The 14072-nt window shown below is 38.2% G+C and overlaps 1 protein-coding gene across 4 annotated transcripts in view; it reads right to left on the bottom strand.

Annotated features, from left to right (window-relative positions):
* ADAMTS20 (ADAM metallopeptidase with thrombospondin type 1 motif 20) overlaps positions 1–14072 on the bottom strand; it is a 203604-nt gene that overhangs the window by 123992 nt on the left and 65540 nt on the right. For all 4 annotated transcript variants that reach the window (XM_027093467.1, XM_027093466.1, XM_027093465.1 and 1 more), the window contains exons 5-7: positions 12196–12279; positions 11549–11673; positions 10183–10223 (exon numbers count right to left, since the gene is read on the bottom strand). In XM_027093467.1, coding sequence (XP_026949268.1) covers positions 10183–10223; positions 11549–11673; positions 12196–12279 — 250 coding nt within the window. The remainder of the gene's footprint in view (positions 1–10182; positions 10224–11548; positions 11674–12195; positions 12280–14072) is intronic.

Here is a 14072-nt window from a genome sequence, read left to right as displayed (position 1 = left end):
ATGGTCAGATATCTAGAAAAACACACTTTTTAAAATACCTTCAAAAAGATTTTTTTAAAAGTCTGATTACCGTTGGAAAAATCAAATAGTTAAATATCTTTCCACAAAGGAAAGATGAAACCCAGATGGTTTTCTAGGTGGGATCTCCCATGCTTTCAAGATATAGATCATTCCAACATTATATAAAATCTTCCAGAGAATGGGAAAAGAAATAATACACTTCCAACAAATTCTGTATGGTGAATAAAACCTTGGTATCAAAATTAGACAAATATAATCAAAGGAAGATCATTTCACTCCTGAAAATATATGCATGGAATGGAATCTAGTAGTGTGTTTAAAAAAAAAAGGAAAAACCTTGATCAAGTTTGGTTTAGTGTTACAAAACTCATAAAAGGAATTCACAGGATTAAATTAATTGTATGATTTCAATATCTGCAAAATTTTTTAATAAAAAAGCATACATTTTTTAAGTCTCAGAAAACTATGATGATAAGTTTATCTGCCAAGAACCTATGTCAAATATTATTCCTTTCAAAATCCAGGATAAAAGGCTACCATCATCATTTCTATTCAACATTCGACAAGGTTTTTGTCTTGCTTTAAGACAAAAGAAAGAAAAAGAGAAAAACGAGAGAAAGTTATAAGGATTGAAGAAGAGGGGGAATAATAGCCATAATTCACAAGTGATATAAATATCCACAGGTAAATTATAAGGATTAGTTAGAGTAATGAATCAGGTGGCTAGATTTAAAATCAATAATCCAAATAATCTAATGCATTTCTCTCAATCAACATCATAGACCATACACTAATAAAAGAGGTAAATGAAAGTTGTGCATGACCAGCTTTGAAAGAAAATATTATATACTACTGAAAGAAATTTCTAAAAGACCTTCATAAATAGACAGATAATTGTTTTATAATTACTTGACATGCTTGTCTAAAATTTTTATGGAAGAGTAAAGGTCCAAGAATAGCCAAAATACTCTTGAAGAAAATTAGATGGAGTTATATATCCTATGAATTATGATGATTTATTATATAGCTATAAAATTTGAACTAATGTGAAATTGGCACATGGACTAAATAAAAAGTATTGATTAATGAAACAGCGGGATGATTTGCACATACCAGTGCAAACAGAAACTTTATATACGGCATTGCAGATTCTAATCAAAGGAGGTAAACTAGTCAATGCGTGATCTGAGGAAACTGGACATTCACAGAGAAAAGGAACTTACAAAACTAGATCCCTATGTGATACCACATCAAAAAAATTATGCCAAATGGTTTAGAGATTTAAATGTGAAAAGACAAATTTTTAAATATTTACAAGGAAACAGGATAATACACTCAGACTTTTGAGCTACAGAAGGCTCAGAAGGCTATAATTTCTTTAATAAGATACAAAATTGCTAAACCTAAAGTTATAAATTCAGCTACAGCATACATTTTCACACACACAAAACAATTAACACTAAGGAACAAATTATTAACAGATATTTATAATACATATAAACCAAAAAGGGTTTGGTATCAAGAAGTTATAAAGAACATTAAAAGGCAGTAAGAAAATGAAAAATACCACAGCAGAAAAATAAGGCAATGTTTTCTTCATTTCTTTCATTCCTCTCCAAAAAGGAAATATAAATGACCAGTAAATGTATAAAAAGGGGAAGGCGGAAGATGGCGGAAGAGTAAGACGCGGAGATCACCTTCCTCCCCACAGATACACCAGAAATACATCTACACGTGGAACAACTCCTACAGAACACCTACTGAAGGCTGGCAGAAGACCTCAGACCTCCCAAAAGGCAAGAAACTCCCCATGTACCTGGGTAGGGCAAAAGAAAAAACAGAGACAAAAGAATAGGGACGGCACCTGCACCAGTGGGAGGGAGCTGTGAAGGAGGAAAAGTTTCCACACTCTAGGAAGCCCCTTCGCGGGCGGAGACTGCGGGAGGCGGAGGGGGGAGCTTCGAAGCTGCGGAGGAGTGCACAGCAACGGGTGCGGAGGGCAAAGCGGGGAGATTCCCGCACAGAGGATCGGTGCCGACCGGCACTCACCAGCTCGAGAGGCTTGTCTGCTCACCCGCCGCGGCGGGCGGGGCTGCGAGCTGAGGCCGGAGCGCAGGGAGAGGACTGGGGTTGGCGGCTTGAACACAGCCTGAAGGGGTTAGTGCACCACAGCTAGCCGGGAGGGATTCCGGGGAAAACCCTGCACCTGCAGAAGAGGCAGGAGACTTTTCCTTCCCTCTTTGTTTCCTGGGGCGTGAGGAGAGGGGTTTAAGAACGCTGCTTAAAGGAACTCCAGAGACGGGCGCGAGCCGCGGCTGAAAGCGCGGAATCCAGAGACGGGCGCGAGCCGCGGCTGAAAGCGCGGAATCCAGAGGCGGGCGCAAGCCGCGGCTGAAAGCGCGGACCCCAGAGGCGGGCGGGAGAAGTTAGGGCTGCTGCTGCCGCCACCGAGGGGCCTGTGTGCGAGCACGGGTCACTCTCCACACCCCTCTTCCGCGGAGCCTGTGCAGCCCGCCACTGCCGGGTTCCCGGGATCCAGGGACAACTTCCCCGGGAGAGCGCACAGCGCGCCTCAGGCTGGTGCAAAGTCACGCCGGCCTTTGCCACCGCAGGCCCGCCCCGCACTCTGTGCCCCTCCGTCCCCGCCGGCCTGAGTGCGCCAGAGCCCCCAATCAGCGGCTCTTTTAACCCCATCCTGTCTGAGCAAAAGACAGACGCCCTCCAGCGATCTACACGCAGAGGCAGGGCCAAATCCAAAGCTTAGCCCTGGGAGCTGTGAGAACAAAGAAGAGAAAGGGAAATCTCTCCCAGCAGCCTCAGAAGCAGCGGATTAAAGCTCCACAATCAACTTGATGTACCCTGCATCTGTGGAATACCTGAATAGACAACCAATCATCCCAAATTAAGGAAGTGGACTTTAGGAGCAAGATCTATGATTTTTTCCCCTTTCCTCTTTTTGTGAATGTGTATGTGTATGCTTCTGTGTGAGATCTTGTCTGTATAGTCTTGCTTCCACCATTTGTCCTAGGGTTCTATCCGTCCATGTTTTTTTTTTTTTTTTAATTTTTTTTTTCTTAATAATTAATTTTAAAAACCTTATTATACTTTACCTTCGTTCTTTCTTTCTTTCTTTCTGTCCTTCCTTCCCTCCTTTAGACAACGAATCATCCCAAATTGAGGAGGTGGTCTCTGACAGCAAGATTTAGGATTTTTCCCCATTTACCTCTTTTAGTGAGGGTGTATGTGTATGCTTCTGTGTAAGATTTTGTCGGTATAGCTTTGCTTCCAACATTTGTCCTAAGGTTCTTTCCGTCCCTTTTTTTTTTTTTTTTCTTCTAAATAAGAATTTTTTAATTCAATAACTTTATTATACTTTATTTTATTTTTACTGTATCTTCTTTCTTTCTGTCTTTTTTCCTTCTTTCCCTCCTTCCTTCCTTCCTCCCTCCCTCCCTCCTTTCTTTCCTTCTTGCCTTCTTTCCTTCTTTGCTTCTTTCTTTCTTTCTTCCTTCCTTCCGACCCTCCTTTCCTTCTTTCTTTCCTCATACTTCTACTAATTCCCTCTACTTTTTTTCCCTTTTATCCTGAGCCTGTGGATGAAAAGCTTTTGGTGCTCCAGCCAGGAGGCAGGGCTCTGCCTCTGAGGTAGGACAGCCAACTTCAGGACACTGATCAACAAGAGACCTCCCAGCTCCACATAATATCAAACGGCGAAAATCTCCCAGAGACCTCCATCTTAACACCAGCACCCAGCTTCACTCAACGACCAGCAAGCCACAGTGCTGGAAAACCTATGGCAAACAACTAGCAAAACAGGAACACAACCCCACCCATTAGCAGAGAGGCTGCCTGAAATCATAATAAGGCCACAGACACCCCCAAACACACCACCAGACGTGAACCTGCCCACTAGAGAGACAAGATCCAGCCTCATCCACCACAACACAGGCACTAGCCCCCTCCACCAGGAAGCCTACACAACCCACTGAACCAACCTTAGCCACTGGAGACAGACATCAAAAACAGGAGGAACTACAAACCTGCAGCCTGCAAAAGGAGACCCCAAACACAGTAAGATAAGCAAAATGAGAAGACAGAAAAACACACAGCAGATAAAGGAGCAAGATAAAAATGCACCAGACCTAACAAATGAAGAGGAAATAGGCAGTCTACCTGAAAGAGAATTCAGAATAATGATAGTAAGGTTGATCCGAAATCTTGGAGATAGAATGGACAATAGATTGGACAAAATGCAAGAATCAGTTAACAAGGACCTAGAAGAACTAAAGATGAAACAAGCAACGATGAACAACACAATAAATGAAATTAAAAGTACTCTAGATGGGATCAATAGCAGAATAACCGAGGCAGAAGAACGGATAAGTGACCTGGAAGATAAAATAGTGGAAATAACTACTGCAGAGCAGAATAAAGAAAAAAGAATGAAAAGAACTGAGGACAGTCTCAGAGACCTCTGGGACAACATTAAATGCACCAACATTCGAATTATAGGGGTTCCAGAAGAAGAAGAGAAAAAGAAAGGGACTGAGAAAATATTTGAAGAGATTATAGTTGAAAACTTCCCTAATATGGGAAAGGAAATAGTTAATCAAGTCCAGGAAGCACAGAGAGTCCCATACAAGATAAATACAAGGAGAAATACGCCAAGACACATATTAATCAAACTGTCAAAAATTAAATACAAAGAAAGCATATTAAAAGCAGCAAGGGAAAAACAACAAATAACACATAAGGGAATCCCCATAAGGTTAACAGCTGATCTCTCAGCAGAAACCCTACAAGCCAGAAGGGAGTGGCAGGACATACTGAAAGTGATGAAGGAGAAAAACATGCAGCCAAGACTACTCTACCCAGCAAGGATCTCATTCAGATTTGATGGAGAAATTAAAACCTTTACAGACAAGCAAAAGCTGAGAGAGTTCAGCACCACCAAACCAGCTTTACAACAAATGCTAAAGGATCTTCTCTAGGCAAGAAACACAAGAGAAGGAAAAGACCTATAATAACGAACCCAAAACAATTTAGAAAATGGGAATAGGAACATACATATCTATAATTACCTTAAATGTAAATGGACTAAATGCTCCCACCAAAAGACACAGATTAGCTGAATGGATACAAAAACAAGACCCTTATATATGCTGTCTACAAGAGACCCACTTCAGACCTAGAGACACATACAGACTGAAAGTAAGGGGATGGAAAAAGATATTCCATGCAAATGGAAGCCAAAAGAAAGCTGGAGTAGCAATTCTCATATCAGACAAAATAGACTTTAAAATAAGGACTATTAAAAGAGACAAAGAAGGACACTACATAATGATCAAGGGATCGATCCAAGAAGAAGATATAACAATTGTAAATATTTATGCACCCAACATAGGAGCACCTCAATACATAAGGCAAATACTAACAGCCATAAAAGGGGAAATCGACAGTAACACATTCATAGTAGGGGACTTAAACACCCCACTTTCACCCATGGACAGATCATCCAAAATGAAAATAAATAAGGAAACACAAGCTTTAAATGATACATTAAACAAGATGGACTTAATTGATATTTATAGGACACTCCATCCAAAAACAACAGAATACACATTTTTCTCAAGTGCTCATGGAACATTCTCCAGGATAGATCATATCTTAGGTCACAAATCAAGCCTTGGTAAATTTAAGAAAATTGAAATTGTATCAAGTATCTTTTCTGACCACAACGCCATGAGACTAGATATCAATTACAGGAAAAGATCTGTAAAAAATACAAACACATGGAGGCTAAACAATACACTACTTAATAATGAAGAGATCACTGAAGAAATCAAAGAGGAAATCAAAAAATACCTAGAAACAAATGACAATGGAGACACAACGACCCAAAACCTATGGGATGCAGCAAAAGCAGTTCTAAGGGGGAAGTTTATAGCAATACAAGCCCACCTTAAGAAGCAGGAAACATCTCGAATAAACAACCTAACCTTGCACCTCAAGCAATTAGAGAAAGAAGAACAAAAAAACCCCAAAGCTAGCAGAAGGAAAGAAATCATAAAAATCAGATCAGAAATAAATGAAAAAGAAATGAAGGAAACAATAGCAAAGATCAATAAAACTAAAAGCTGGTTCTTTGAGAAGATAAACAAAATAGATAAACCACTAGCCAGACTCATCAAGAAAAAAAGGGAGAAGACTCAAATCAATAGAATTAGAAATGAAAAAGGAGAGGTAACAACTGACACTGCAGAGATAAAAGAGATCATGAGAGATTACTACAAGCACCTCTATGCCAATAAAATGGACAATCTGGAAGAAATGGACAAATTCTTAGAAATGCACAACCTGCCAAGACTGAATCAGGAAGAGATAGAAAATATGAACAGACCAATCACAAGCACTGAAATTGAAACTGTGATTAAAAATCTTCCAACAAAGAAAAGCCCAGGACCAGATGGCTTCACAGGCGAATTCTATCAAACATTTAGAGAAGAGCTAACACCTATCCTTCTCAAACTCTTCCAAAATATAGCAGAGGGAGGACCACTCCCTAACTCCTTCTACGAGGCCACCATCACCTTGATACCAAAACCAGACAAGGATGTCACAAAGAAAGAAAACTACAGGCCAATATCACTGATGAACATAGATGCAAAAATCCTCAACAAAATACTAGCAAACAGAATCCAACAGCACATTAAAAGGATCATACAACATGATCAAGTGGGGTTTATTCCAGGAATGCAAGGATTCTTCAATATACGCAAATCTATCAATGTGATAAACCATATTAACAAATTGAAGGAGAAAAACCATATGATCATCTCAATAGATGCAGAGAAAGCTTTTGACAAAATTCAACACCCATTTATGATAAAAACCCTGCAGAAAGTAGGCATAGAGGGAACTTTCCTCAACATAATAAAGGCCATATATGACAAGCCCACAGCAAACATCATCCTCAATGGTGAAAAACTGAAAGCATTTCCACTAAGATCAGGAACAAGACAAGGTTGCCCACTCTCACCACTATTATTCAACATTGTTTTGGAAGTTTTAGCCACAGCAATCAGAGAAGAAAAGGAAATAAAAGGAATCCAAATTGGAAAAGAAGAAGTAAAGCTGTCACTGTTTGCAGATGACATGATCCTATACATAGAGAACCCTAAAGGTGCTACCAGAAAACTACTAGAGCTAATCAATGAATTTGGTAAAGTGGCAGGATACAAAATTAATGCACAGAAATCTCTGGCATTCCTATATACTAATGATGAAAAATCTGAAAGTGAAATCAAGAAAACACTCCCATTTACCATTGCAACAAAAAGAATAAAATATCTAGGAATAAACCTACCTAAGGAGACAAAAGACCTGTATGCAGAAAATTTTAAGACACTGATGAAAGAAATTAAAGATGATATAAATAGATGGAGAGATATACCATGTTCTTGGATTGGAAGAATCAACATTGTGAAAATGACTCTACTACCCAAAGCAATCTATAGATTCAATGCAATCCCTATCAAACTACCACTGGCATTTTTCACAGAACTAGAACAAAAAATTTCACAATTTGTATGGAAACACAAAAGACCCCGAATAGCCAAAGCAATCTTGAGAACGAAAGAAGGAACTGGAGGAATCAGGCTCCCTGACTTCAGACTATACTACAAAGCTACAGTCATCAAGACGGTATGGTACTGGCACAAAAACAGAAAGATAGATCAATGGAACAGGATAGAAAGCCCAGAGATAAACCCATGCACATATGGACACCTTATCTTTGATAAAGGTGGCAGTAATGTACAATGGAGAAAGGACAGCCTCTTCAATAAGTGGTGCTGGGAAAACTGGACAGGTACATGTAAAAGTATGAGATTAGATCACTCCCTAACACCATACACAAAAATAAGCTCAAAATGGATTAAAGACCTAAATGTAAGGCCAGAAACTATCAAACTCTTAGAGGAAAACATAGGCAGAACACTCTATGACATAAATCAAAGCAAGATCCTTTCTGACCCACCTCCTAGAGTAATGGAAATAAAAACAAAAATAAACAAATGGGACCTAATGAAACTTCAAAGCTTTTGCACAGCAAAGGAAACCATAAACAAGACCAAAAGACAACCCTCAGAATGGGAGAAAATATTTGCAAATGAAGCAACCGACAAAGGATTAATCTCCAAAATTTACAAGCAGCTCATGCAGCTCAATAACAAGAAAACAAACAACCCAATCCAAAAATGGGCAGAAGACCTAAATAGACATTTCTCCAAAGAAGATATACAGACTGCCAACAAACACATGAAAGAATGCTCAACATCATTAATCATTAGAGAAATGCAAATCAAAACTACAATGAGATATCACCTCACACCAGTCAGAATGGCCATCATCAAAAAATCTAGAAACAATAAATGCTGGAGAGGGTGTGGAGAAAAGGGAACCCTCTTGCACTGCTGGTGGGAATGTGAATTGGTTCAGCCACTATGGAGAACAGTATGGAGGTTCCTTAAAAAACTACAAATAGAACTACCATATGACCCAGCAATCCCACTACTGGGCATATACCCTGAGGAAACCAAAATTCAAAAAGAGTCATGTACCAAAATGTTCATTGCAGCTCTATTTACAATAGCCCGGAGATGGAAACAACCTAAGTGCCCATCATCGGATGAGTGGATAAAGAAGATGTGGCACATATATACAATGGAATATTACTCAGCCATAAAAAGAAACGAAATTGAGCTATTTGTAATGAGGTGGATATACCTAGAGTCTGTCATACAGAGTGAAGTAAGTCAGAAAGAAAAAGACAAATACCGTATGCTAACACATATATATGGAATTTAAGAAAAAAATGTCATGAAGAACCTAGGGGTAAAGCAGGAATAAAGACGCAGACCTCTTAGAGAACGGACTTGAGGTTATGGGGAGGGGGAAGGGTGAGCTGTGACAGGGCGAGAGAGAGTCATGGGCATATACACACTAACAAACGCAGTAAGGTAGATAGCTAGTGGGAAGTAGCCGCATGGCACAGGGATATTGGCTCGGTGCTTTGTGACAGCCTGGAGGGGTGGGATGGGGAGGGTGGGAGGGAGGGAGACGCAACAGGGAAGACATATGGGAACATATGTTTATGTATGACTGATTCACTTTGTTATAAAGCAGAAACTAACACACCATTGTAAAGCAATTATACCCCAATAAAGATGTTAAAAAAAAAAAAAAAAAATGTATAAAAAGACGTCCAAACTCATTAGTGACCAGGGAACTGAAAATTATTGCTATAATGAAATATATTAAATTTAGATTGGCAAAAATGAGAAATTTGAAGATCCTGGTATTAATAGTGACATAATCAAAACGAATGCTTATACACTATTGATTAAAGGTATAAATTGGTACCACTTTAGAAAATAATTTGGTATTTCTTATAAAGTTAAACATAAGCACATTTAGTGGCATGCAATTCTAACCATAGGAATATACCTTAGCTCTTATAATAAAGTTCATAATAGAAAACAGCTGGAATCAGCCCAAATATTCACTGACAGGATATAGATATGTGAACTGTGGATGAAATATTGTACAGCAGTGAAAATGCACGAACTAAAGCTCAAAAATAAGCATAATCAAGCAATTTCTTTTAGGAATATATACATATACAATAAAACTATTTTTCAAAAGATGGAAGGAACTGCCACATACAAAATTCATGCTATTGGTTACCTCTTGGGGAAGTGCAAGGGAGAGAATAAGGACTTAGCACAGGCCATAGAACAGTATCGATAAATTTCTAATTCTTAAATCTGGTGGTGGATTCATGACTACTCTTTTTTTTTTTTTTGCTTTAAATTTGCACATAAGTTTTTATGTACTATTTTGTATGGATCAAATATTACACAATAAAACACTTTAAAATGCCAAGCTCTGCATAGCACTTGATATTTAGAAATTAATTGGTACATAAATATTAGCTCTTATTATTCTTTAAAACTTAGAGCAGAATCAAATAATAGTGACACTAACCATTATTAATAATCAAAATGATTGTGTAAATTAAAAGGAAGATAATCGAAACATCATTTTAAATAATTCAGTAAACAATTATACAAGCTATATTTTATTTACCAAATAACTTACCTAATGTGTCACATTTCTCTCTAGCTCCACAAATGTCTTCCCTTAAAACAAAAGATTTTGAAGCATTTTCAGAAAATATTTTTGCAACATGTCAAAACAAAGATAAAGAAGCTTTAACTATGACATGACTATTACCCTAAACCTAGAGTAATACACCATTTTTGCATATCAATAAGCAATAGGTGCTATATAAAAGTGATTGCTGTGAACAGCTGAAGTTTAACCAAGTTCAATGAAAAGCTTTCTAAGTGTATTTTTCTCCTCTCTGCCTTTATTTATGCAGTAGTATATGTAATATACTCTTGATGTTTCAATGCCTTTATGAACTTCGGCTATTATTCTCAGCTGCAAAATAATGATGTTCTCAGATGTTACCAAGTTGCTTAAATTTTTTCCTTCTTAAATTATTTAGTCCTTAAACATTCATTATGACAGTTCTCTAGTCTCCTTCCTCAAGGTCTCCTCTTACAGCCCTTTTCCTCCCTCCCATCATTAATCTGTTATCTTCAGTCTTGGCCTCTAACTATAACCCAGGGCAGTACCATGGATTGGTAATAGAATACTCTGTATAAATTTGAGTCAATTCTGTTTTAGTTTAGAAAAGAAATAAAGCACATGGACAATCCGTCAGCTGTTTTACATGGACTAAAGGTTTTCATTTCAGGGTTCTAGAAAGCCAAAATTTCTCTGAGTCTGACCCTCAAGTAAAAGATTTTTCCCCCTTGGCCAAGCAACCAACCGAAACAAACAACAAACTCAGGATCTAAATATTCTGGTAGCATGACCGTTGCTGAAACAAAGATGTGAATTAACAATGTATAGTGGTACATGTAAAATGGATACTCATTTTATAATAGCAGCAGCTGCATATAAATAAATAGGTTTGAGAAAAACCCTAGCAAAAGCAGCCCGGTAATTAAGTCATGCGTTGAGCATCAAAACAAGGAGCAGATAGATATTTTTAAGTATAGGGCGTCCAAAACAAATTCAAAGGCTTTCTTTTACAAGCGATTTAAAGGTCAAGTTAGGGAAGAAACAAAACATGTTCTCAGTTCCATAACTATATTAATTTCCAAGTAATTTTCCTAATTCTTACTCTGTCACTAATATAATAAGGAAATTATCTTGTTTATGTCAAACCATTACTTAGCAACCTAACGTTGCTAATTTCCTAAGGAATCAGGCCAGTGTTCTGGTCTGAAAAAAACAGAATGCTTTCATTCAATGGTATCTTTTGTAATACAAGTTCTCATAGAACGTTTCCATGTATTATCGATAAAGAATTAACGTAAGAAGAAGTACTGGTGATCACGCAGGAGATAAGGGGTAAACAATTTCATTGCAAGCGTTATTTCTAGAACTGTACCTAGTGATAAGAACAGCAGTATCATGGTGGGATGGGTGGGCATCATCTAGAACATTCTGAGTTTGCTGCCATAAACAGAAGTTGCGTAACGTGGTAGCCGCATTAAAACTGATGACTGGTCCTTCCTACACACAAAAAATCAGCAATTTAACATTACGTCAAAACATTCATGGCCTTTTTCCTTCCAAGCCTGTCAATGTTTATGCAATTCATTAAATAGCATTTTCACAGGCAAAGGAAGAAGTGGTATCATCTCTCCCTCATATCTAAAACATATTTCAGCAATACTTAAAACACTGTGATCAAAACACAAAAATTAGACCTTCCAAAATTTGGGATTGAAAAGCTAACTTCTGAAAATTACTATATTTTAAATCTTTCAACAGTAGGATTATAAAAGTGAATACCTCAATGTTTTCAACCTTAAATTTTTAAATTGTTTATTAATTTTTGTTACTTCCTCTGTTGTCATTCCATTTTGTTTCCATCACGACAGAAAAAGTTAACCCCACTCCTTTTCAAATCAAGTTTTGTAATATACATTTTTAAAATATCTCATTTCTAATAAGGGTTTTAATGATCTCTCTATATATTCCCGCTAAGAGCCTACTACAGCTAGGATTACTACTTTTAGAACTGTTTCTTACCTGTTCATCATGAATTATAACTAATTTTACAATTACTATATTTATAAGATTTCCAATACTTGAGTCCTTGTAGATCGCTGCAACCTGCAAGGAAAAAAATATAAGATTAGATGCCTAAAATGAACACCTTTTCTCAAAAAGTAAATTGAAACCAGTCTGAGCCAGAGCATCAATTCTCCAATTTAGCTGCACACTGGAATCTCCTAGGGAGCTTTTCACAAATCCCTAAGCTCACGCCACATCCCTTATCAATTAAATCAGAATCTTAAGGGTTGCGACCCAGGCATCAGCATCTTTTAAAATTCCCTGGCTTTTTAATGATTCCAATGTGAAGCCAAGTTTGAGAAACAGTATCTTAAATCTTGCTACTGAGATTCACTCATTGATCAGCAGCATTTGTATCACCTAGAGCTGATTAGAAATAAGGAATCTCAGGCCCCACCCTGGACAGGTGAGTCAGAATCTATATTTTAACAAGATCCTCAAGTGATCTGAACACGCATTAGAGCTTGGAAAATACTGTTCTAGATGATTCAGCAAAAAATTCACTGCATTCTGTGTCACAATCGACAATCTATGTGTCCACGATACACCATAAAAATAAATATAGGGGGCTTCCCTGGTGGCGCAGTGGTTGAGAGTCCGCCTGCCGATGCAGGGGACACGGGTTCGTGCCCCGGTCTGGGAAGATCCCACATGCCGTGGAGCGGCTGGGCCCTTGAGGCATGGCCGCTGAGCCTGCGCGTCCGGAGCCTGTGCTCCACAACGGGAGAGGCCGCAACGGTGAGAGGCCCGCGTACCGCAAAAAAAAAATAAAATAAAAACAAGGTCACCTTGCTCATTTAATTGTATGCACCTCCTATTGTTTTATGTACTGACCTTTATAATCGATGTGCTCACACTCTATACATACATACCTTTTATAATATTTGGATATTTAGAGGTGCTTTTATTGAATAACTATTCAATTAAGCTGAATTGTGAATCAGGCAGATGAATGACCAGAAGGCCCACGTGTTACTTCAGAGGCTTTCCCAATTAGCACGCACAACATGCTTCTCTTATTCCTAAAACTACCACCCCATGTTAGGTCACCATAATGGTAGGGTATCCATGTTTGCTACTTCCTCATAAACACATAACTAGAAATAATATTTATTGAATGTTTACTATGTTTGTGATGTGATCTAAGTTTAAATGTATTAATTCATTTAGTAATTCTCACAACAAATCCTATGAGCTAGAAACTATTGTATCCATTTTACGGATGAGAAAACTAAGGTACAGAGACGTTAAGTAACGCACTCAAGGTTAGGTGGCTGGTAAGCAACAGAACAATCTCCATCCAAGGCAGTCTAGCTTCAGCTCTGACTACTTTATCTGATCTTATGGAGCTTCAGCATTCTACCCTAAGTATTTCCTAATTAGCTCTTGGTACAAAAGTTATTTCAGAACCCTGATGTGGTTCGTGCCCTAGCCCCTGACGCTGTCCTGCTATAGCATGGCCTCAGAAGTCCTACATAGTCAGGAGACCTGGGTTTTAGTTCTAGCTCTTATCAGTTACAAGCCCATTGTCTAACTCTAGAAATGGATGTATCTACTTTTTGGCTCAATACCACAACTACACTGAGGCACTGAGCACCCTCCGTCACAGTGCCCTGGTGTGCCGGATTAGTATTTACCAGATGCTGTTGGGGAAGGGGTGTGAGAACATTGGTTTTAAAGAACAAAATCATTCCACAGTTTGAAAAAAGTTGAGTAAAAAAATTAAACAGATGCCTTCATGGAGTCTTGAATAGGCTAACATATATGCATAAATATTAAATCTACAAGAGAGGTATTACATGCAGCATCTCACACAACTACTTGGCCAAGTT

The sequence above is a fragment of the Aethalodelphis obliquidens genome, unplaced genomic scaffold, assembly GCF_003676395.1.
Source record: "Aethalodelphis obliquidens isolate GAN/ISIS:26980383/991018 unplaced genomic scaffold, ASM367639v1 scaffold84, whole genome shotgun sequence".
In the NCBI taxonomy this organism is placed as follows: Eukaryota; Metazoa; Chordata; class Mammalia; order Artiodactyla; family Delphinidae; genus Aethalodelphis; species Aethalodelphis obliquidens.
The sequence above is the reverse complement of the archived record's forward strand: the minus strand, read 5'-3'. Positions and strand labels throughout refer to the sequence as shown.